At 35.2% G+C, this 26,157-nt stretch overlaps 1 protein-coding gene across 4 annotated transcripts in view; it reads right to left on the reverse strand.

Moving 5' to 3' along the window:
- Positions 1–867: 867 nt before the first annotated feature.
- The window catches only part of LOC130051760 (uncharacterized), a 92,214-nt gene continuing 66,924 nt past the window's right edge, over positions 868–26,157 (reverse strand). For all 4 annotated transcript variants that reach the window (XM_056154353.1, XM_056154352.1, XM_056154354.1 and 1 more), the window contains 10 exons: positions 20,079–25,982; positions 17,484–17,696; positions 14,326–14,400; positions 13,545–13,678; positions 11,145–11,299; positions 10,015–10,098; positions 8,545–8,674; positions 6,477–6,572; positions 3,444–3,511; positions 868–1,923 (listed from right to left, as the gene is read on the reverse strand). In XM_056154353.1, coding sequence (XP_056010328.1) covers positions 1,818–1,923; positions 3,444–3,511; positions 6,477–6,572; positions 8,545–8,674; positions 10,015–10,098; positions 11,145–11,299; positions 13,545–13,678; positions 14,326–14,400; positions 17,484–17,696; positions 20,079–25,982 — 6,965 coding nt within the window. In that variant the 3' untranslated portion in view covers positions 868–1,817. The remainder of the gene's footprint in view (positions 1,924–3,443; positions 3,512–6,476; positions 6,573–8,544; positions 8,675–10,014; positions 10,099–11,144; positions 11,300–13,544; positions 13,679–14,325; positions 14,401–17,483; positions 17,697–20,078; positions 25,983–26,157) is intronic.

The following is a 26,157-nucleotide window of genomic DNA, read 5'->3' on the forward strand; positions in this document are numbered from 1 at the left end:
TTACTCTAGGAACACAAACGGATTTCATCATTTTCATTTTGTGGATATTTATGAAGTTAAAGGGCATATTTTCGGAAAGTGCAATGGTTTGTTATAGGAGCCCCAGGTAAACAGCTGTTTGCATCTGATTTCATTCTAGCTAGCAAATCACTTAGGTGTAACAATAACAGTTGGATATAAATGGGTAGAGTAAAACAGGCCATCTGAAAGAGATATGCTGATGCAGTAATATATAGTGTATTTAAGAATTCATGTCGGCTTTGAAATCTATTCAGATATTTGTCATCTAGTTTCCACCATCTACTGTTTGCAAGCACTACATTTTCTCTCCAAATTTTGATGTGCTCATTTAATAATATCCCCTTCAATGGACACTCTTTTATTAAATGACATTTCCTACAGAAATAGCACTTGCCAGTATATTCCAGAAATCTGTTTTGAGAATACACGTATCCACTCTTTGCGAAAGTTACGTCCCTTGTCCACCATCTCCCGGATAAAAATCGTATTTCCCTACCTTGGCCTTTGTAATTTTCCTATCTGTAGCTTTGACATTTGTTATTTTTCCATCAATTGCAGTCAACTACAATAATACCCCAGATTGGGACAACCCATTAACTTGGTAATTGGCTAAAATTCAAAGTAAGAACATCTTACATTTGGCAAGGTAAAGAAGGAAAACTTGGTTTTTCACCGATTGACCTTTGGCTGACCCCGCAAAGGGACGTAACTCGCGGCGAAGTGTTGATACGTGTATTAGATATGCATGTACTCGGTCATGATAAGATCAAGTATGACTAAGAAAATTTTCTGAGTTCTTCGGGCAAAAGGATTCCATTCCCTAATTTTGGAAAATCACGAGAAGAAAACATTTGTGTAATAATTTACTCTGCCATTTTATCTCTATTTCAAATATTATTACTGTTCATCAAAAACTCTTCTTCACAACAAAATATTTACAATAATTACGGTTATCAAATAAAGCAGAAAATACAGTAAAACACACCTGCATTACACCTATATACATATATGTACAAAACATCTAGTACAAAAAATAACACGGTGTTGTTTAATCATCATCATCATCTGAACACATCTGGTATTGCATTAATATAAACCAGAAATGAAAAACAATAAATAATGTGGAAAAATGAATCCTATAATAAGTTTGGACTGGGTTATTTCGTAGCTTTAAATCTATTTAAGGTAATCATTCAATAACATGATCTATAAAACTTATCACATATGTTCAATCATATACAATGTAGTACATGTTAATTCACACCACAGCCAAAAAAAAGTCAATCTTGGAAGGTGTCAAATGAAGTCAGTGCATAAAAAAATTCATCAGAGAAATGTGAGTAATAATACATGTGCATAACATTCATTTCAAAGTTAATTTTCCTAAAACAAATTTCATATGATAAAATAAAGGTTCAGTATTGAAACACAGTACATTCAATACATGTACTGCTGTACACAATAACCCCAAATCCAGTCACAGAGGCCATTCTCAAGAAAAGTCCAGTCCAGTCACAGAGGCCATTCTCAAGAAAAGTCCAGTCCAGTTACAGAGGCCATTCTCAAGAAAAGTCCAGTCCAGAGGCCAATCTCAAGAAAAGTCCAGATTTGGTGTGGGATTTTTTTTCACACTTCCTAGCAACAGTAACACTAGAAAGTGTATGTGTGTGACAAATCACACAGTTGGAATTCTCATATCACCGGTAGTTGCAAACTGGAAATTGAACAGTCCTTCAATCACGGTATAGAAAAACATTTTGATCACTTGGAATTGTTAAAGGTTAATATCACAGCTGTCAGTTGAGATACTTGCGGCACTTTTTAGCACCACATGTACAAGGAATTTTCACCTCTTCAATTGGAAATTTGTAGTCATAGGTCAGTTCTTCACCCCGCTTAATCCTGATTGTAAAACAAAGAGTATCAATAAATTAATACAATTTTGAATGCTTGGAAGGTGAATTTACTCAATGAATTTTATTTACGTAATAAATGTTGGCAAAATTATGCAAAAATTACTTAATGTTTCCTTTGATTTAATATCTCCCATAATACAATCAAACTAGCCCATATCTCCAATGTTTTAATATCTCCCATAATACAATCAAACTAGGCCATGTCTCCAATGTTTTAATATCTCCCATAATGCAATCAAACTAGCCCATATCTCCAATGTTTTAATATCTCCCATAATACAATCAAACTAGCCCATGTCTCCAATGTTTTAATATCTCCCATAATACAATCAAACTAGCCCATATCTCCAATGTTTTAATATCTCCCATAATACAATCAAACTAGCCCATGTCTCCAATGTTTTAATATCTCCCATAATACAATCAAACTAGCCCATACTTCAAATGTTTTAATATCTTCCACTATACAAAGAAACCTTACGTTTATAGTTTGTAACAGATTTTTATATAAAGTTGAAAGGTTAACAATAAAACTATTACTACCAAAACATTAGTATATGTAAATATTATGAAGTATGAACAAATAACAAATAATTAGAAAAACACATTTAACATGAGGCCCAATCAGTCACCTGATTTAAAAGTATCAATATCCCCGTGGCTTATGAAACATATTTCCTATTCTGCATATCTAAGCTAAATTCTAATATGCAGCAGCAGTATAAAACACGATGTGTTCTGAATACACAAATGCTCCTGTAAGTACTCATACTGATGAAAAACGCTACATAATGTAAGTTACATTAAACTATGACTGTTTTGCACCAGAGCCCTGGCCCTGGGGTTGCAAAATTCACAATTTTGGTATATCCCTTTCTGCTATTCCTAAATATGCATCTATCTTTTATAAGGTATCAGCAAAATTAAAAACAAAGTCTTTCATAATCACAATAATAATTTTGGCCCCACCCTGGAACCAGAAGCCCTACCCCTAGATCATGAAATTTACAATTTTGGTGAAGGCTCCTTCTAAATACCCATTTAGTTTTAACCAAGTACCAATCGCATTAAAGAGGATGTTAAATATCTAAATGTTTTCATTTAAACACTATATGCCAAGTTTGGCTTGCTCTGGAGTCAGAACCTCTTCCCCGGGGATCACAAAATTTACAATTTTGGTAGAGGCCTCCCTGCTCTATATGACTATGCATTTAGTTTTTCTTACAGATGTGCAGTTGTAGAAAAGATTTTTGAAAATTGGTCAATTTTTGTCTCACCCTAAAGGCTCCAGAAGTGCAGTTTTGAAATTATAATTTATGTCCCCCTTGTCCCAAAGATGCTTCATACCAAATTTGAAAAGAATTGGAAAGGTAGTTATCAAGAAGTTTAAAATGTTCAGTTGTTAATGCACGACGACGGACGCAGAACAATAGCAATAGGTCATCTGAGTGACAAAGGTGACCTTAAAAGTATAATGGATACATATTGGAGTCTAAATATACTTACGATGTCATTGCAAATATCACAATATGTTTCTTGCCATCAACATTGATCACTTTGGAATAGCAGTTTGGCTGAAATTTAAAGTAATAGTTTATTTCATTGTATAGTTTTATGTTCACTCCTATCGAGACATCACCAGCTTTTAATTAGGTGAAGTACCACAAATGTTGACCTATATGCATAGGGCTCATGGCCATGGCAGTGAGAATTCTTTATTGTGCCAACAACTTCGGTGACACGGGACCTACTTTTGGAGGCAATATCTGAAAGACCCACCACTTTCACTTCTAATGCTGGGCACTTGATGAAGCAACAGTCACTACCGATGTTAAACATCTTAAGGAACAGTCACTACCAATGTTAAATATCTTAAGGAACAGTCACTACCAATGTTAAACATCTTAAGGAACAGTCACTACCAATGTTAAATATCTTAAGGAACAGTCACTACCCATGTTAAACATCTCGGGTTTGATGCAACAGTGTGATCAAACTCGAGCCTCCCAGATGTACATATATATAATGATCGAATAATTCTGAGCTCTTCAATTAGCTGAAATCCAACAGAGTAGAAAAAATAAAACATCATATTCATATTATATGAGGTGAATATAACATTTGATTTTTCCAAATTGGGAATTTAAAAATTGAAACAATCATTTTTGTGGATGTCCTCTTTCAAAAAATAATTCATTGCTTAAAATTTACATTTATGAAACCTTTTTTAAAGTGTGCATTTTTCATTTATATCTTAAATCTCCCGCTCTATTCCTTGGGTAAGAAGCGATTTACGGAACAGCCATGGAAAAGAGTGTGCAATGCTGAAAAAAATTAATAGTCCAATTCTTGAATTGATTTTCAATTAAATATCATAAACAAAGTTTACAATCTGAACTGGGTTTAAACAGTTCATATCTTTAAAATTCTATCTAATTGTAAACAGCGTAGGTATAGTCACTACTACAGGTGCTAGTCGACCATGTTGTCACTTCGAGAAAATTAAAAGTAAAATTACTGAAAGAAGAATTGTTGAAAAATCTTGCACTTAAATTAATTTGTGTTTGTTTGGTGATAGTTACCACATTCGGTTTTTGCATTAATAAGCAAATATCTTTCAATACTCTCAAATGCATTTTATTACAGGATTAAAGAGTAAATATTGCTAGATGACAAATAATTTGAATAACTTCTCATTGATAAAGATGCAGAGGCCCACGCAAATGGCTGTAAAAATATTTCAAAACTTTTTTAGTGGAGAAAAGATTTTCTCCCAATTTCAAACCTCATCATAGCAATATTCAATATTTTGCATCAACTTTTTCACATTTGACAATAAACAATTCATGAAATGTTAATAAAAATCTGAAGGGAAATAATTTGAATTCATCAATTACCAATCATGTTGTCATCGAATTTTGTAGAAAGTTCCGAATAAAATGAAGATGACTTCTGAATCATTAAATTATTTCGATCATATAATAACACAATCATTGACATTCTTTCAGTCAATCCAACCTTTAGCTACCCTTGAAGTACAATATTCACCAAGAGATCGTTGAAACCTAGTACTTCTTGAGTAGCTATAACATTGTACTGACCTAAAAAATGTCAATAATTGTATTACACACATAAATATTAGTCAAGTACTAGGCTATAATCATCAGATGCTTCACTTCAAACTGAACTGTTACAAAGTAACGTTAGGTGTGACGTCATGTATAGTGAATATAGTGAAATTTTTGATGTCATGTACAGCAAAACATTACAGTTACAGTGATGTAATAAACTAGACACCAGGCAAATTATATGCAATTAAGCCTAGGTTTTAATGTTGAAATAAAGTGGTTTTATTTATTCTGTCTATCTATATCACTACCAGTCACAAGTTTGTGCAACAGGTGAGCTATTGCTAACAAGAGTACCGCAAACGGTACAATATACACCCGTCGGATAGTGAAATTCAACCTGGAAGCATATTGTACAAAATGTTGGTGCAACATCTATTTATGATGATAAAAAGTCCAGGAAACCATTTGATCTACTTTTAGCCCTAAAGTAGGTCATGGTGCACCAATTAAGTTGAAATGTTTGAAATGTGAACTTCTACCCCTAAAGTACTGTAGGTCATTGTGCGCCAATCCAGCTGAAATATTAACTGAACTTGTACTCCTCTGAAAGGAAGCTTATGTGTAAATTTCAGGGCAATATATGTATCCCAAAAAAGTCCAGAAAACTGTTTGACCTATTTACAGCCCTGAAGTAGGTCAAGGATGGACCAATCCAGCTGAAATGTAAACTCACTCTTACAATTCTTGAGGGAGATATTGTGACCAAATTTCATGCATCCGTTACAGAATAAAGTCTGGAAAACATGACCTGGGACGGACGGCCAGCCAGCCAGCGCCATAACATAATACATCCTGTCTAATGACGGGCGTATAAAAACGGTTGAGGTTGTTTTATTGTAAATGGTCTGAAGAATTTCCATGTTGGGTAAAATTTAAAGAAACAGAAAATGTGTTTTAAAATAAAAGCATCACTGAGTGAACAATGAGACTAAACATTTGTTAATGAGACAATCAAATACATATTAGTTCAAACTTAACATCTGCCATTTGACTTGAGTATTTAATTATGAAGAAACAATCAGGGTTTTCTTTCCATTTTTTTTTTAGAAAGTTGGTGAGGGCTAGTGGATGCAAGGTCAGATCTAGTAAAAATCATTTGAAGTAGCCTGAATGGTCTAGTGCTCAAATAAGTGAATGTCAAACCCGGTGTCTGCAGTAGTTCTATTTAATTTAGTTAGAAATAGTACAGTTTTTTTTATTGGTTTGTTTCTTTTCCACATGTTTCATTTCTTTGCCCTGAGGAAGGGGGCAGGTTGTCTCAAAAAAATTTCTTTGTTCCTGTCAATTTAGTGCTTTATATAATTTCTCTCTTCACCTTGTATCTACTGATGAGACACTTAGGTTTTTAGTCCTTCATTGCCTTAGTACATCCATAATAAATAAAAACCTTCATTTCACTTTCAATTACCTCACAAGAGTGGTTTATGAATCGAGCTGCACTTCCATGCAATGTGGCGTCTATGACATCATAATCATCTATCCTGAACATGTAGCAGCCAATTCCCTGAAGTGGAATGGACAAAAGGTATATTCAACTATAATGCTGTGATGAGACCATTTACAGTTTATAGGCCATGCGTAAATTCTACATGTATGAAAATGAGATTATAAAATTATCTCTTTCCATAAGAAAATTCAGTTCGATCTTTCTTCTTAATTGTTCAAGTTTATTATACATGTATTATAATGACACTCAAAAGAAACACAGCCCTACTTAAACATCAATATTTTTTATATCAATAATTCATTGTTAGCAATTTTGAATTGCATGATACATGTACCATACACTTTCCCCAAGTAATTTGTGGTTGATTGAACTAAGTCACACTATGTGTTCTCTTGTCTGCAAGACATCAATCACATGCACGTGACAGAATTTCATACCTCTCAGACCTGTATGTTATCCTTCAGGTGTGACAGAATTTCATACCTCTCAGACCTGCATGTTATCCTTAAGGTGTGACAGAATTTCATACCTCTCAGACCTGCATGTTATCCTTAAGGTGTGACAGAATTTCATACCTCTCAGACCTGTATGTTATCCTTAAGGTATCTAGTCAGATATTGAAATCTGATTCTCATAGGGGTCGAAATTTTACAAAATCCACAGTGCTCTTTTTTCACGTTTTATCTAAATCAATGATTTTTTCCCTATGATTACCGAGTCTAATGAGCCAACAGACATTGTTTGGAGAAGTCACTGACGTGGGCAATATGGTGCAATGTTGTCCCTCATTCCACTAATCCACCACCTGTTTACTGCAGGTCTAAAGGTTCAAAGACTTCCAATTTCTTACCACACATCTATAATATGTCATCATCATGTGATGTCTGACCTTTAAAGCAATTATTTGATTCTGAATTTCTAACAAATTATAAAAGAAAAGGACAGATAGAAACGGTTGTTGAAATCAGTTGTTCATATAAGCGTTTGTATGATTCTGAGTGCAAATTTGAAAATAACAAATGATGCATCACTGTAAAAAACGGATATAAGATCATGGTCTGTAAATCACTACTCAGTAAGATTTTCTAGTTTCCACTATTGGCACTCTCAATTTTTCGAAGTAACTAGCATTTTGTGAGTATTTCTTGCCAATTTCGACCCCTGCCTCATATTGCGTATAGGATGCCTAGGCTACCTAACCAGGCATACCATTGGCTGGAAACACCCTAAATGTCGTGGCAAGAGCTCTGAATATCTACAAAAGCACAATGCCTTGTCTCTCCACACACCTTAGACTGCTCACTGGTACAATTGCTGACTACCCTCAAACTGACTGACCAAAGGCTACAACGCATAAGATAGGCATCAGCGTGTTTTTCGACATTGCAGTAAACATTATATCGTTAACAGATGGTGGACTGTGACAGGTTTGGTGGTAGTAGCGTTATGGTGTTGGGTAAGATCTATAGTGGCTGCTTCGTCATCATTGAAGGCATTTGACTGCCCAACAGTACATGGTCACTGTTCTACAACCTGTCATCAGGCTGTTTGTTTGCCAGCACAAATTTTTCAACAAGACAATACCCGTTGTCATGTGGCACAACGGACGTCAACATGTTACCATCACTCCTCTACAGTCCCTAACTCTTGCTAATAGAACACGAGTGAGACATGTTGGATTGCGCATTCAAACACACACAAATCCACCAGATTTTGCGTCAGGCCCTTTTAAAAGATTGGCAGAACATCTCTATGGCACAAACAATGTAATGAACTCTATGTATCACAGAATTTGAGCAGCAAATAATACTAATGGAGGCATATTTGATATTGAAGTAGGAAAATTTCAATGGCTCTTCAGCCTTGACATTTTTTGTCAGTGCTGATGGCTAACTCTAAATTTACTGCATTATCCATTATCTTCTATTAGTTGTAAAATTAAAAAAAAAAATTATATATATTTGAATATATAATATTACCAAAAATTGGAGGTTGTGATTCTTTTGCATGTCAGTTCAATCACACTTACCTTTCCTTCATAGTATTTCTCCCTCTTGTCTGTCAAGGAAGCTCTGATGACCTCCCCTGAGTATTCTATCACCATTTCACCCTCATCGATATTTCTCTTGCAGAACAGCCCTCTACCATGTATGGAAGATCTGAAATATTCATTAAATGCATGCTAACCAATCATTCATAATAGACAAGCATTAGCAGTAATCTAATGCTATCCAATTCATGATAATATCAGTTGTGTAGTCATTAATACACAGCAGCGGCCAAATTCATAGTTCATTATGTGCACACAGCAGTTCGAAAGTTTATTTACACAAGGCCACCTAGTAATATGTTGACAATGTTACTTTAGGCCCGGGGAAGATGATGTGTGACATCATGGTTCATGTTTTGGTGTCTTAATACAACTGATGCAGTGGCAGATCTGAATGAGGAGTTTGTTTAGTGCAACACAAAATGTAAAGCTCTGTTTTTCCAATATCTAAAAATATCAACCACTCACATCAAGTTACTAGTTTCAATTCCATGTTATCCCAAGAACAAGGTGAAAAATAAATCAACCATACCTCTTTAATTACTATGACTGAGGAACTGTACTTACAAATCGTATGTTTATGAAAAAATGTAACTGTAACCTTGAAATCAAATGATCATGATCAGCATGATTAATCATAGGCTTTTGATTGGATCTCATGGGGTCATTACCTTGGGGGGGGGGGGGGGGGGGGGGCGGGGCGTGCTAACAGAGCAAAATTTGAATCTGCATCTATATACAAGTTAAAGATTAGGCTGTGCAATATGATAATTGATCTAATTTTCAATGCTACATGGAGATTTTTACATAAAATTTAAGGATATGACCACCTTGATATTGAAGAGAGATTTATGGAGATTCTTATTTCTATTTTGCAATCTTCATTACACTACAAAGTTTTTCCATTATTTAGTTGGTTTTTTTTCAATTTAAAGTTTTTATATATCATAGGTAAAGGTTATGCTAGGCATGCATGTAGAAGGAAAGGGGATTTGACCCTTGGTGCTTGGTAGAAAATAAATATATTTGTCTATTTTTATATGCTTCCAGTTGTAAAATACGTATTGCTATTTCCAAGAATAGATTGGGGAAAAGCATGTGGTGAACCCCCTTGAAAAAGATTCTGCATTTTCTTTTGCTAGATAAAAAATATTGTCGACAGGATTAAGGGAGATTTTTTTTTTTGGGATACTGAAAATTCAGTGGATGTTGTAGACTCGTATTCTCTTTGTCCTAAACTTTCGAGCTTGTTATGCAAGCAGCTTTCTAAAACAAACTGCTTAATTTATAAGCGTACCAAATATCAAGAGACTGTACACATTAAGTGTCTTATAAATATCAATAAATCCAAGGAATAGCACTTTAAATTTATCACAATTTATCAGGGTACAGGGTACCCCCTTCCCTTGTTTTGCTGTTATGTGCATTTTGTACAAGACAAATAAGCACCTGTAAACTCCAACAGCTTCTCTGGCATGTTCCTTCAACTTTCTAAACCTCATGGCCATAGGCAGATCCATGCTGGTGGCGCGCCTGTAGAAATCAAGAAACAACATCTTTATCAATATATATATTGCATTTGTGTAGCCTTGAAAAAGAAACAAAATGAATATTTAGAGGTCTATAAAATCAAGGAATTTTTGGTATGAAGGTTACAAATGCTCTTGATAAAGATAAAATGCATCACAATAAATCTAATGTAGCTGTGCTGTATTGCAAAATAAAAATTTAAGGAGGTATGCTACACCAGAGAAATTTGATGTAGATGAAAAGTGTAGGATATGTACAACAATATTTTGAATTTTCAAATTTACTTTATTTTGTCAAAAAATACAGTTTTAGTAGAAGGTAATCTGAAAAAAATTTAAAACCCCTGCTAGACTCGAACCTGCAACCTACAGTTCAGCAGTTGGTATTCTAACCTACTGAGCTACTCGGCTAGGTATTTAAATGGAAAAGGAAAAGTCAAATATTGCTGATATCGATTTTGTCATCCATGTTTTTAAAGGAAGCCAGCCATTATGACGATGTAGAGTACTACCTTAAAAAATCCTATTACTCTGATTTTGTTGTCTTCAAATTTAAATCCTTCACCAACAGGTGAAGGTGAACTACTATACTGTATAGAACCACAGCTGTTCAACTACAAGATCGACTCACAAAACACGTTATATTCATCAAACTGAAATATGATGACCACACAAAAACAAGTGACTCATCAGACACATCACAAACGTGAGTTACTGCTTTATCTAGTTTCCATATCAAGCCTTAAAATATCTTCATTAACATTTGTCTTGAATACCTATAAAAAAAAAAAGGCTTCTGTGTCTTCCTATAAAAACTTACTAGCTAGATATAAAAGAAATCATATTTTATTACCTTTTAAAACTAATTACAAAGATTCTGGTCTTGGAGGTCCAACATTCAATCAGAAGGTGATCAGAATATTGGGTATGTACATTTCCGACTGTATATATTGCAAGAGATGTTTTCCAGCTTGTCAGGCATCTGAGGCTCTATAATGCTATCGAAGAGTCAGTTTCAGTTCAGGTGAACTACCGATTATTTTACAATACCTGGCAGATTTGTGAACCATCTCAACATCACTCTTGCTGTCATTGGTACCAGGCATGTGTCGATACTGAGACATGAGAAAGCTAAAGATGTCAAATGGTTTCCGAGTTTCGTAAGGCTCCGATCTGATACACCCTGAAGGGTTTTCCGCTGGTTCCTGCAAGGTTTTACATGCATGATTAAAACATTTTGTTGTACCACTTCACTATTTATCAGACAATACTGTACATGACAAAAATTTGATTATATTTCTTTTAATTTGGTTCATTCTAACATTTGTGATATATGTATTTGTTAGATTTCCTTATGAATATTTCCTACAGTCAGAATAGTCACTGTATTTTCTAAGTTACTGTTATAATTACTGTATCATAATAATAATAATTTTCTATTACCAAATTCAACTTTGACAAATTGTGGTTAAACTTCTCTTAGAAAATTTTAAAGACTCCCTAGGGAAAACAGCACAAAGAGTCAAAGTTTGAAGGCCTTGAATATTCTTTTGACAAGTTGTAATCTTCTTGTTCTTAAGAAGGAGTTACCTACTCCTATGTTTTCATGCCCCATTCCCATCCCTGGGACAAGTACAGCAGTAAACATGTTAATGAGGATACAAGAGCTCAACAGGCCTTAAAACAGTTTTTCTGCCAAATGTCCAGAAATACAGAAGACTTTTAGTGAAATATACACTACATAATTATTCATATGGGTTTCAGAGACTTGTTCTGCACCCTGAAGTAAAGCTTTTATACACACTGGCTTTCATTTTTGATCCTGTGGTTTTTTTTGAGGAAAAGATTTTTACAGATTCAAAAAGTATTATCTTGGCCTTATTTGATCATCGACCATAGCAGTTGGCTAGTTGACTTCTGAAACTTCCATGAACATTCCTGGCTTGCTTCCGGACCTTATGTGTGCATGTCTGGTGTCACATTCAAAGTTCAAACTGCTTTCCCTTTATTCATAACTAAATCTGTATTTAGATAGATAGATAATTTTATTCCAAACTTTCACCCGTATTTCTAAATCAAGTTTAAAATTGACGACTAAGCAAGGTCTATATTTAAATACTAGTATTCGAACTGGTTTCGTCAGTTTAGGCGTAGCAGGCATGGGTAATAGACGTAAAGTAGCTGGCAGTTCTTATCATTATATGATATTCAGTTTGTTATATTGTTTCAGACAGATTCTGCTTTGGCACTTCTGAGATCCCTTAAAAGAAATCAAGAAGTGGAGTGGGGACCTGTGGAGACAGGGAGTCAAATTCTAAGTGGAGCCAATATTCCAATTGTACAACTATCATCCACGTGATCTATAAGTGATTGAAACAACCGCAGTGCCATTAAAGTGACAATTACGAATAAGACTGTGTTTGAATTATATTTTCATGTATTGTAATAATTAAAAGGGTAAAAATCAAATGATGTATTAAAAAAACAACCAACAAATAAATATGTAAAGAGTAACTTTATCTGTTATATTCGCTGACAAGGAAATGTGACATCTGGTTACTCAAATTTGACATGTTATAAGCATGGGTTGATGTACGGTAGATCAGACATGCTATAAGCATGGGTTGGTGTACAGTAGATAAGACATGCTATAAGCATGGGTTGGTGTACGGTAGATCAGACATGCTATAAGCATGGGTTGATGTACGGTAGATCAGACATGCTATAAGCATGGGTTGGTGTACAGTAGATTAGACATGCTATAAGCATGGGTTGGTGTACCGTAGATCAGACATGCTATAAGCATGAGTTGATGTACAGTAGATAAGACATGCTATAAGCATGGGTTGGTGTACAGTAGATAAGACATGCTATAAGCATGGGTTGGTATAGAGTAGATCAGACATACTATAAGCATGGGTTGGTATAGAGTAGATCAGACATGCTATAAGCATGGGTTGGTGTACGGTAGATCAGACATGCTATAACCATGGGTTGGTGTACGGTAGATCAGACATGCTATAAGCATGGGTTGGTGTAGAGTAGATCAGACATGCTATAAGCATGGGTTGGTGTAGAGTAGATCAGACATGCTATAAGCATGGGTTGGTGTAGAGTAGATCAGACATGCTATAAGCATGGGTTGGTGTACAGTAGATAAGACATGCTATAAGCATGGGTAGGTGTACAGTAGATCAGACATGCTATAAGCATGGGTTGATGTACGGTAGATCAGACATGTTATAAGCATGGGTTGGTGTACAGTAGATCAGACATGCTATAAGCATGGGTTGGTGTACGGTAGATCAGACATGCGTAGTGACATCCTTCTGTTTTGACCAAAGATAATATTAGATTATACTTTTGTTCAACTCAGTTACCGAAGCCTCAGTCACATCATAAAGAAAACCAGTCAACAGAAACTATTCTGTAACATCTTTCTGCTCTTACCTCTTCTAAATCAGCTATATCATACTGATGGTATCTGAAATTGTAATGGCGACAGTTCTGTGCCCCAAACAACTGCTCCAACAGATAGACAACTGGATTGTAACTAACTCCAAACAACCTTGCAGGATCCAAATCTACCAAAAAATGTACAAAAATTTACCAACATTCTTTAAAGGACACGATTTAAGATGAAAATGTTTAGAATACTTAACCAAGATATTTCTAATGGTCAGCAGAAATTTGAATGTCAGTTGTCAAGGTATATGGGAGATATTGTTATGTATACAAGGCTTGTGCCATGTTTTTGTTCACATAGGTTAAATATAATTGTAAAAGTTCGTTTAAAGCAGATTTTCCAATTTACAAGTTAATTCTGAACACAATTAAATAGTTTTTAGTGTTTAGCACAAATCATTTTGTTTTAAACATGCTATTTTTTATCAAGCAATCTATATGTAAACAAAAACATATCCACGAGTCTTGTTTACATAACAAAGAACTGTGAGTGTTGATCTCACTTGCAATTCAAAAAGTGATATTCAAATTTTGGTTGACCATTATAAATACTTTAGTTAAGCATTGTAAACAATAAAAATGGAAAAATAAAATGTTCAGCTCAATCGTCTGTGTCCATGCCCCTTTAAAACTAGTGTGGAAGTCACCTTATAATTAATTTTAATTTATGTTTTTCTGCAAGTTAAAATGAGTAAAATCTAACAGTGATGAAGACATTAGGATCTGTTGAATACATAAATAATGCTGCTCGAGTTCCTGAACTTACTAGTAAATGACAGGTTCTTCATTCTGGCAGAGGATCGTACATCTTGAACTTTCTCTACAACCTGCTGCCAAACATCTGGAGAAAAGAGAACAGATTTCCAATGAATATTAACAATTTCAACTAGAACTGCCCTAGTTGGACATAAACTGTTATTTCATATATGTGTGAGTATATATATATATATAAAACCACTGAAAATGCCACAGCACGGTTGGTTATTTAAAACTCAAATTTTTGTTGTAAAGCATGTTTACTGACGTCAGATGGTGTAGAGAGTTTGTACCATGGTCGGGTCGGGATGAAAATAAAATTATTCTTGAAATTACAGAAATCAGATAAATTTAGAGGGAAAACTTCCAAAACAATGTGATTATGAAATAAAATGGTGGGAAGATAATGATATGGAGTGATTTTATATATATATATATATATATATATATATATATATATATATATATATATACATATATACATATACATACACACAGTGAAACTTCTCCAAACCGGCCCCTCAGAAAACCGGTTCTCCCTGAATATCGGCCGATTTTCAAAGTCCCGGCAGAAATCATTTCCTTACAAAGAAAGTCTTACAAAACCGGCCACCCCTGAAAACCGGACATCGGCCACATTTTAAAGTACATTTGTTAACAAACATGTGTAATTTACCCTTACAATATGGGCCACTTTTTCAAGACAAGAACATTTTGGCCAGAGGGTGATCAAGATCAGCCAGGTGTGCAAATTGACTGACAGACCAACAAGGTAGGAAATTATGGACTGGAGGTGTGAAAAACACCAGTGGCCTCTATAAGTACTATTGTTTACCTGTGCTGTCAAGGGTGTCAAGTAACACTTGGCTAATCCAAGTGACCCTTCCAAAATTCTGTACAAAATGTAAAAAACAGTTAGGAACATATTGAATGAATACAGTATCAAAAGCCATATATGTTTCACCATTTCAGTTCAGTTTATTTCGTATGGATATAAGCGGTTGTCAATAAAGAACAAACCCATGACTGTTAATGATAATTATTGAAAAATGAATTAATTTTCTTTGTTTCCATAGACTTAAAATTCCTAAGAAATATTCAAATTACAATTTCATATTTACTACTGTACTTTTCAAAAACGTCAAAACAAATTTGTTAATGATATAAGCGATGAATGTAAACACATTTTTTATAGGTAAGAGGAATTCCAATGATATGCCTCTGTGTTTTTTTTTTTAATGTATTCTGTTATAGATTTTCAGTTTAAAATTAGATGATTTCAGCGAGAATATTTTTTGGTATTTATAATTACCTGTAGGTACAAGTGAACTAATTTGATCTCCACAGATAATTGATCATAAATCACCAGAACAGAGTGAACAGTACCTATTTTGTGAATATTGAGATAAAATGTCTAAATGCTAAATTCTCGGTAAACCGGCCATCCCTCTAAACCGGCCATTTTTTTGGTTCGAGAGCCGGCCGGTTTAGAGAAGTTTCACTGTGTGTATATATATATATATATATATATATATATATATATACACACATACACACACACATATATATACACATATGTGTGTGATGGGCAAGGATCAATTATTATTGAAAATTGATTGGTTTATCCTTTCTGATTCCAATTATCGATTATTCATAATCGAAAGTCGCTGTCAAAACTGCAAATGAAAATGGCGGATAACAAAGACTGAGTTGGTTTTGTATCTAATTCATTTCAAAATGGTGGGTGTTCCAGATAGTGCCAATTTCACTGTTAAGTAAGACAAGGCACGTAACTTTTTTTGGGGTTCAGCAGTTTTACATGTGCAATTCTTTTTAAATATCTGTTCCAGTCCCAAGGTTAGTGCCAGTTTTATTGTCGTTTGCTGTTAAACAAAAAATATTGCATGAATGACCGAGTTTGTTCATTTATGCAGTATTCATATAGAGAAAGTAACATACACGGTGGTGGTGGAGGTTTAAACAAATAATATTAAATGAAAATATATTTTTCAAATAATCATAGAAAAACAAGTTTTAATCGAAAATCGAACGATTATCGATTATGATTTTAAACCGATTGCCCATCATATATATATATATCTCACACACAAACATATATATTAGTGTCCGGTTCTCTTGTCATTTGGATTCCTCCGTATCCCTTTAAGTCTGTGAGTAAAGTAGGTGACTTCAGGCGAAAAGAGAAATTACTTCAGGCTTAGATATCCATGTCATCAGATGTTGTAGAGGAATAATTACAGTCTAAACATTGAAATCCATTTTATTTCCAGTTTGAAACACTAGGTTCCTAACATGATCAAGTTTCAAGTTGTCAAATTTGATCTTTGACCTTGACATAGAACTTTCATCCTGAATTGATTTTCATCATTGACCTTACATTTAAGAGTATATATAGTCTTATCTTCTACACCTATAGTTCAAAATTGATAGCCAATGCTATGCAAAGACTACAACAAATTACTGTAAACCAACTTTAATTTGCATGTGAGAATCGCATGACTTTCATCATTGCTAATATTTTTTGTCACGAACCAGTCCTTGAATGTCTGTCATAGGCTCAAAAAAGGCTTGATCATGAAAATTACTTGCCGCGAACCAGTTTACCACAGGTAAATCGCAAAATAAAGTAGTTATGAATAAACGTTGGTTTACAATATGGCAGCATGTTGGGAATATGGAACTGGTATTACTCTAATAACCACCCCCAGCCCATGATTAAAATAAAACAAACTTATAGCGAGCAAAGCTCCAATGATTACACATATGAGTCACGTGATTTGCCCTTCTTCAGCTGAAAAAAAGATGAGTATTACCCATAATGCTTCCGGAAAAATGTCGCCGTCACTGCGGTATACTTCATTGACAAACCCGTAATTGAAATAATTATATTGTTTAGAAAGTACCATAAACGTTTTTAAATTTCAGACAAGCTTTCTCGTAGCTTCAAATGTTTTGTTTTTGCTTGGATTGAGAGAAGAAGAAAAACATTGCAGCTAATATGACGTCACAATGTAACTGTTTACATCCACCGCGTTATATCTCCCGCGTTAAATGAAGAGGTGGATAAAATGCCTATAAGTCTTGTTGCAAGAACTAATGGGCTTCGCTCGCTTCAATGGTAACACCGTACAACATATTAGCATATACCTGACATTGAGTCTCCTTTACAGGAAAATCCATCATCACTGGTGATTTGAAACTGGAATTTGGGTCCATCCTTTTTGTACCTGCCTAACTGCTTCTCCCTCTGCTCCTGTTGGAACTGACTGAGTGGGGTTTCCTCCACTTCCTCCTCCATGGCTGGCTGGGGGAGGGTCATCAGTTCCTTGTGGGGGTGTATAATAGGGTGGCTCAGTGTCCCTGTGTACAAGTAACTCACTTTCATCAATATCTAATGTAATTACTATTTTTATTACAGTTTACTGCTTTGTTTCAAAGTTGAATAGTTTAAAAACTCTTCAAGTGACAGGAGTAAGCAACTCAAACTAATATCCAAACTTTGACCTTTTAAACCTCAAAGTCCTACAATGTACTATTAAACCATCTATTATATATGTCATCTTTTATTCGTGAATGACTGATGGAAAACTAGTCTGCAACAATTTAATTCTGCAATTGAGTAGTCACATTCTATTTATTCCCCATGTGTGTTTTAAAACCATCTAAATTACATAAAATGCCATCATGAGTAATTCTTGTACATTATTTATTTTGAATTCCTTTGTGTCACAGGCAGTCCATCTAAAAGATGGCCATGTATTATTCTTAAAGATAGCTAGCCATTTTTTATATGTTATTGAATAAAAAGTAAGCTATATTTGTTTTCCACATTAAAAAATCTGTCTGAAATAATACTAAGATAACCTACAACTGTTAATCACATGTTGACTCCAGAGAACAAACGGAGAAACAATTTTATCATCTATTCATAGAAACACCCGGTGATACTTATTAGTTTTCATACTTACAAGTATTACAAGAAATGGGAGTACCTTCTGTAGCCCTTTCATTGCAACATTTTAATGATTTGCAAAATCTATGTCTCCCCAAAAAATATGAAGCCATTATTTAATGGATAGTAAGCGATTTACACTAAAACATGCCATTCCAGAAATTCAACGCGGTAGTCAAATTCAGTATTCTTGAAGCACGGACAGGTCTTTCTGATTGACTTAGGTAGCTCTTTACACTAAAATTTCATTTAATGACTTGTTTAAGCACCTCATATGAAGCATGATTTCATTATCAAAAAGTAATACAAGCTCTCAATTATTTTATATGATTTTACCTGGAATGATAATAAAGGTCTTTTGTTTGCAAATAATATATTCTAGAGTCCATATTTCGCTGTTGATTTGGTGCATGAGATGAATATCTAATAAAACATGCCTTAAAAAAACTCAGATAAACGTTCTAAGTTTTTAGAAAAAAATATTCATGAAAATTGAAAACATTTATCAATATTTTTAAAATCTACAGATAAAATCTTTCAAAAACATATCAATTAGAAAAAAGATATATGGGAGAAATAAATTTTAATTAGAAATTGAAAACGAAATGATCAAATTTCAGATATATCGCTATATCTTAGATTTGAATCAACCAAAAGAGAAAAGTAACGATCTCAATCAAAAATTTATAGAAATACTAAAATAATCATGTTGCTAATAGTATGCACTTTTCATCAAGAAATTCAGTTTTCTTTATAGATTCATTTCATATGTAAACCATTGTAATTAAAGTGAAATTTAGTTTTCTGATTCAATGTCCTCTATGACTAATCCTGTGGGGATCCGGGTTAGAATAGGTCCTCAGTACAGTTAGAATAGGTCCCCAGTACCCCTTGCTTGTCGTAAGATGCAACTAAATGGGGCAGTCCTTCGGATGAGACCGCAAAAACTGAGGTCCTGTCTCACAGCATGTGTAGTACGATAAAGATCCCTCCCTACTCAAAGCCGTAAGCCCCAAGCATAGGCCTAAATTTTGCAGCCCTTCACCGGCAATGTCTCCTTATTAGTGAAATATTCTCGAAAGGGACATTAAACAATATTCAATCAATCAATCTCTATGACTACTTTTTTATAATTCCGATCTAGCTTGGCTCAAATCTGTAAAATCGCAATATTTCTGAATTTTCACCATTCATTTCATATATTTCTCAGATATAACTTTTTTGTTTTGAAGATTTAAATTTTAATAAATTCCCTGCTTTCTACATTATGCAATTCTAAATACACGAGGATATTTCTGTTGTGGAATGTGGGTAATTACTTTCATTGGAGATGATCATGTCTACGAATTTACACATATCCTCGAAACGGTGAATTTTGCTTAATCCACAAAAATTGATGCCAATGAATAAATAATGATGAAACCATAATATTCTGTTATTCATTCAAATCCTACAGAATCAAAAATAAAACCATTACACATATTTCAGGTATTTTGGTACACAAAAATGTACTTACAAACTTGTCACATTCCAGTCCAATTTTTCAACCCGCCAACCCTCAGGTTGAAGAAATTTTTTATCTTTAATTTTACCATTTGATGTGACACTAGAGTAAACAGTTCCCTGTAGCATCACAAAATGATGAAGGCAAAAAAAATGGTCAGAAAGAGATGCAAATTTCAACAAATTTTCAATTCGAAGTTTTGATCATACTACAAACAAATTATCAGAGTGTAAACAACATATATACAGTTCTTTTTTTTAAAAAATTACATTTGAAGGAATTTTACCTGAAGCTTGTGGAAGTCCTAGTCTGACTTTCTGAGGACTCTTCCTATGCTGCTTTCTCTTCTCTTTAACTTTGACTGCTGCCTTGCTCTTCACTCGAACAGACAACATTTCATAATGCTTCCCAAGAATTGGAACAGGCTTGTCACCTCCAAGCTTTTTCATTATGGCCCTCATGACTTTTGGTTGGATAGCAAAGTTCTTCTCCTGTTCATATTTAGATGCAGATTTGATTACCCTTTTCACTACTGTTCCATCTGGTTTGCGCACAATGTAGGGTTTATCAACAGTTTCTGAAGCACCAACAAATTTGTCCAAAGCCATAGACTTCTCTCGTGATTGTAAGCTCTCTGCTTGTGGTTCACCTACTGATGCTGGTAAAAGGCTTCTGTTTTGTGCCATGGCTGGTGGAAGTCGGGTGTGTGGGGCTGCCTTAATTGCCATTGAGGAGGCAGAAACAGGCGGGCTAGAAGAAACAGTCACAGTTGATGAAGTGGCAGTGTTCATGGAAGTGGGTACTTTTGTGAGTTTTCTGAAGATTGTCTTTTTCTGGGATGATGTTGCAGACTTTGCTGGTCTGCCTCTAGGACTCTTTGTTAGCAAGGAGGTAGTCAGCATTGTTTCACTTTCCACATTTGCCCGATTCTTGAGGAGAGCACTCAGCACCTTATTTGCTGTTGTTGGAGAACAATGGGCTCTGTAAGTGGCGTTATTTCCCTTGGTACTTACTGTAAGGGTTGTAGTTGAGGTGACACGGTGAGAAGTAACTGACATATTGTACCTCCCTTTCTGAAGAGCTGTTGGATCCAATTTTGCCAAAAATGCAGTGGGATCACTTAGAACAGATGCATCTGTTGTCATAGCAATAGGTTTTCCATCAACAAACACTCGCACAATTGTTGGGTTTGCTGGTGGAGGAGTAGGATATGGCATTGCATTACTTGCCACTAGGGAAGTATTTTGATTGATAAATGGCTGTGTCTGATCTCTGATTGGTAAAGATTTGATTGCAGGTCCTTGAGTTTGAGTCAGGGATTGATTTTGCACAAACTGTTGAGTATCAGTCTGAAGACCCATGTTTTGAATAACTTGTGGAACATTCTGAAGTGAAGAAATGCTTTGCACTTGTGGAACACTCTGCACATACTGCGTATTGTTCATCACTTGAGAGACATCTGTGTTCAGTAAACCTTGGCTGACACGGAGTGCAGAATTATTGATTAGTGATAGCATATAACTGTCAATCTGTGGAGAAATGTTTGGATTTTGTGCAACAGGCAAGATATTCTGACTTTGAGGCACTGTTATCAGGTTCTGATTTGGAGGCAGGAGGTATGTTTTCTGGGGCTCTGGTACAGTCATGATTGCTGGAGATATGGCTTGGTATCTAGGGGTGCTGTTGCTGACAGAATACACTGGTTCTTGAATACCACCAGAGACTAAAGGAGTTTGTTGTGAAGGAAATATGGCACTTGGAGATATCATAGGAAATTGCTGCCTTACTGGTAAAATGGCGCTCTGAGATGGAATAACTGTTTGTGGAATAGCAGTTGGATGAGAATTGAGTAAAGTATTTAGAGCTGGTAGATTCTGTGGAGATTGTGATATAACTGTGTTTGAAGATGGCATAATGGCATTTGGGGGCTGCAGCACAGGAGATGGTGAAGGGAGCATAGGATTTGAAGATGATGAGATAGCATTTGCTGCTGCAAGAAGAGCATTTGTTGCAGTTAATTGAGATGAAATCCTTAAGGTTTGTGGTGTTAGAGGGTTTTGAGAGGGAGAGACCAAGTCAGTTTGAACTGTTGGATTACTTTGTTGCAGTTGTGCTTGACAGAACTGTGGGAAAGTTGATGTGGAACTTAAAATGGGTGTTGTGGACTGGCTCATCAAAGACTGTAAGGGTGATGATCTAGAAATGGGTGTGATGCCTATACTGCTTTCTGATTTGCCCAGGCTTCCAGTGGCTCTCTTGTGAGCTTCAATGATTTTCTGTATGTCTTGAGGAGTAACACTTGAAGGCAGATTTATTTTCATCACAGAGAGAGGCTCAGTGGAACTCTTTTGTTCTGATGAACCCTGGCCTTGACCTTTTCCATTCCCAGTGTCTGTCACATATATTGTCTTGTTTGTGCCTTCCTCTATTTTCTTTCTGAGGAATTCCTTTATACTTTTGATTGTGGCATCTGTATCTACTTTTGCTGTAGAAGAAAGATCCACTTTTTCCTCAGTGACTTTGTTTTGGAGTTCTAAAAGTTGAACAGGTGTTAGTTGCTGTATTGCAGGGTTATTCATAATTTCATCTACAAAGGTCTCTGTTGATGTAATATCCTTTGGTTCATTCATCAGTTCTTTTGTTGTCGATTCATTAAATGTGACTGGTACATCCTTGTTTGGTGTCTCAGCAACTTTTCCCACTTTGGTTAAAGATGGAACTGAAGGATTAGGGTTTGAAAACTGAGAGCTTCTTTCACCCACAGTAGTGACTTTTGGAGGACTTTCACTCTGAGAACTACTAGATTTTGTCATATCTATGGTGTCACTTTTTTGAGGTGGTGATAGATCACAGTCAAAGTCACACTGGGTTTCACAGCTTCTAGCACACTGATTTTTGTTACGTCTGGACTTAAAATCTCCAGTCTTTTCACAGAAGATGACATCATTTTCCTCATCATCAATTATAGTAATTACTTCAGATTCTGATTTAGGTTGCACTTTTTGGACTGGACACTTTAATAAGGATGCGGTATTAGAATGCTGAATCACATTAAGAATCGTGTTCTTAATTTCAGATTTATTCTTTTGCTTCCTCCTTTTGCTTTCTGACTTTTCCCTGGAGTCATTACTCTTATCTCCATTTCCCTTCACTTTATTTTCTTCTGAGTTTTCAGCATTTTCTTTCACTTTTTCTTCTGAATCTGTTGCTTTAATTTCCTTATTTTCATCAAAGTCTATGTTTTCATTACTGGAATTTTCACTCTTCTGCTGATCTTCAATTAGTTGATCACTTTTTAATCTTTCATTTTTCTTATCCTTAGAATGTATAGATCCAGGCTTCCTCTTTAGTTCTGCAACAATTTGATTATCATTTTTCATTCTTTCACTTTTCTTTTCCTTAGAATGAACACCTTCAGTTTTGTTTTTCAGCTGTGCCACATGTTTTGGTGGCCGACCTCTTCCTCTTTTTATTCCATTTGCATCAGTAGTTTTAACCAAGTTTTGTCTTTGCACAAACAATGCTTGTTTAAATTTTCGTGTTTTGATCCTGTTGTCTTTAAGAGAATGCAGTTTTTTCGATAAAATGGCATTTCTTTTGGGAGCAAGCGAACACAATCCTGGATACTCCAAATTGACTCTCTTTTTCTTACGAACTGGCCTTCTGTTGTTCTGAATATGTTGTACTGAATCTTTTCTTGATATTCTTGGTTCAATTCTTTTGTCTGAGGAACCATCCATACATTTTTTACCCAATGTCTTTGGAGATTCACCTACAGAACTCTTGCTTGCAGCTCTATCTTGACAACGTTTTTGAATTTTTGGAGGGACAATTTCATTGTTGTTGCAAACACGATTCCCTGAAGAATATCTTGTATTCCGTACTCGACTTGCATCCCCTGCAGAAAGTTCTGCTAATTTGTTACATTCAGGATCATTAGAATCTCTTTTTCGTCTTCCTCTTCCTTTTGCAAGTGCAGGAGAATTTTCAGGTGTAGAAACTTCTTTAGTGTTTGCTTCATCAGATACAACCTCATCCTTTATTTCTTTATCAGCTAGTATACAATTTTTTCTTGGTCTTCCTCTTCCTCTCTTTGGAGACACAATTTTGTCTGAAACATTCTCTTCACTTTTTTCTTTTGTTTCTTCCTCCTCACTGGGTAGAACCAATGATTTTTTGAATCTGCCTCTTCCTCTTTTAGTTGATGCATCATCTTTCTTCATTGTTAGATCTTCCTCAAACATTGAAGACATTGGACTCCTGATGTGTTTGACCGACATTGCAACACTTCCTGTAGAATTCCTTGAAGGTCGTCTTTTTCTTTCATTTCTATTTCCACCTATCTCATCATCTGAAGATAGCAAGCGTTTCTGGCCCTTCAAATCAAATATTTCGAACTTTTCTTCTTTTTCCAATTTTGGGGGTCTACCTCGTTTTCTTGGAGACAGTTTCGAAATTCTCTCCTCAAACTTCCACGGTGACAATTTGCGCAGAACCAATTTGGGTTTTTTGTAAAATGATTTTCCTCCAGAAAACCTTTCTTTCCTCGCAGCACTTTCAGATTCCCTTTCCTTTTGCTCAATCTCCATCACAACCTTTTTAATGACCGTTGTCTGTCGCATAGAATATTTCCTTGTCCCTCCTTCATTCTCGCTCTCCTCCTCATCACTAGTACTGACCTCAAAGTCACAGGTCTTCACATGAGTATCGAAACTCTCCTCTGTGCGATAAAGTCTTTTACATACAGGACATTTAAATGGACCTTTATCTCCTGGACTGCTCTTAGCTAAACTTTCAGCTTTAATTTTCTGTGCAATTTGATCATGCAAAGGTAAATCACTTCCCTTCTCATCTGTTACAGTTCCACTTTGTGCACTCCTGCGTCGCAATGGGTAACTTTTGATGGGAGTTTTCTTCAACTCTGCTTTGGTCTTCTTTGCCTCTGGGGTACGAGCTAATCCTAACCCTTTAAAGAGATCATTCTTTTCTTTTTCAGTCCTTGTATCAGGAATTTGGTTTTTTTGTTCAGATGCCAAATCAGTAACTGACGGCTCTTGTCCTATACTAGAATTCAATGAAGACTCTAATGCTGAAAAGATATTTCTATCTTTGTCACTTTCAGATGACTTTCTCCTAAAAGTTTTTTGTGTCCCACTTTTTATCACATCAGCTGATTCTGTTTTTTCAATAAAGTTTTCTCCATGAATCTCTGTTTTGTTCTTCTCTGTGTCCTGTTTTTCACGGATGAATTCCTCTGTAAATTGAATCCCTGTTTCGTTCTTCTCTTTGTCCTGTTTTTCACGGATGAATTCCTCTGTAAATTGAATCTCTATTACGTTCTTCTCTGTGTCCTGTTTTTCACGGATGAATTCCTCTGTAAATTGAATCTCTGTTTCGTTCTTCTCTTTGTCCTGTTTTTCACGGATGAATTCCTCTGTAAATTGAATCTCTGTTTCGTTCTTCTCTTTGTCCTGTTTTTCACGGATGAATTCCTCTGTAAATTGAATCTCTGTTTCGTTCTTCTCTTTGTCCTGTTTTTCACGGATGAATTCCTCTGTAAATTGAATCTCTGTTTCGTTCTTTTCTGTGTCCTGTTTTTCATGGATGAATTCCTCTGTAAATTGACTTGCTTGACTCTCAGATGTGCATGAAGTACCAACCTTTGGTATTTCTTCTTTCACCGACATTATGTCAAACACATTTCTCTCACTAGATATACTATTTGAAATGCACTTTTTCTTGTGTTCCATTCTCTCAAGGCTATTTTCAGTATCTAAATTTTCTTTTTGTCTATCATTTGTGCTTCCAGCACTTGGATTATTAGTATCCTTATCTGCAAATACAGGTTGTTGAGTTTTACTGGAACAGTTGATTTCCTCAAATTTGGAGCCAACTGACATTTCATTCTCAGCCTGGATCTGTCTTTGGGCCTCATTCAAAACTTCCTCAAAAGTGGGTTTTTGAAGAAGGTGAAGCCTTCTGCGTTCTAGATGTTCAAACGTGGATTTATTGGATTTTTTGTATCCTATAAGCTGGCCTTCACGGCCGTACACCGGAATTTTATCTCCTCTCCTTGTCACAATATCTCCTATTGATGACACATTAATATTGGAACTTTGTTGCGTCATGTGATCTGCATGTGAACTGGTTGATGGTACTTCATAAACTACTTTAGCATCTACCTTGGTATCTGAAAGTATTTCCAATAAAACAGTTCGTTGAGAACTGTGGTACAGTGTATGAAACATGCATGTACAAACTTAAAATCAGCTCACATTAATATCAGTTTGACAAAAATATTCATTCTATGAAGCAACTCAACTTAATACAGAATTTTTGTATATATGATTTAGAAGTGGAAAATA

The sequence above is a fragment of the Ostrea edulis genome, chromosome 2 (assembly GCF_947568905.1).
Source record: "Ostrea edulis chromosome 2, xbOstEdul1.1, whole genome shotgun sequence".
Lineage (NCBI taxonomy): Eukaryota > Metazoa > Mollusca > Bivalvia > Ostreida > Ostreidae > Ostrea > Ostrea edulis.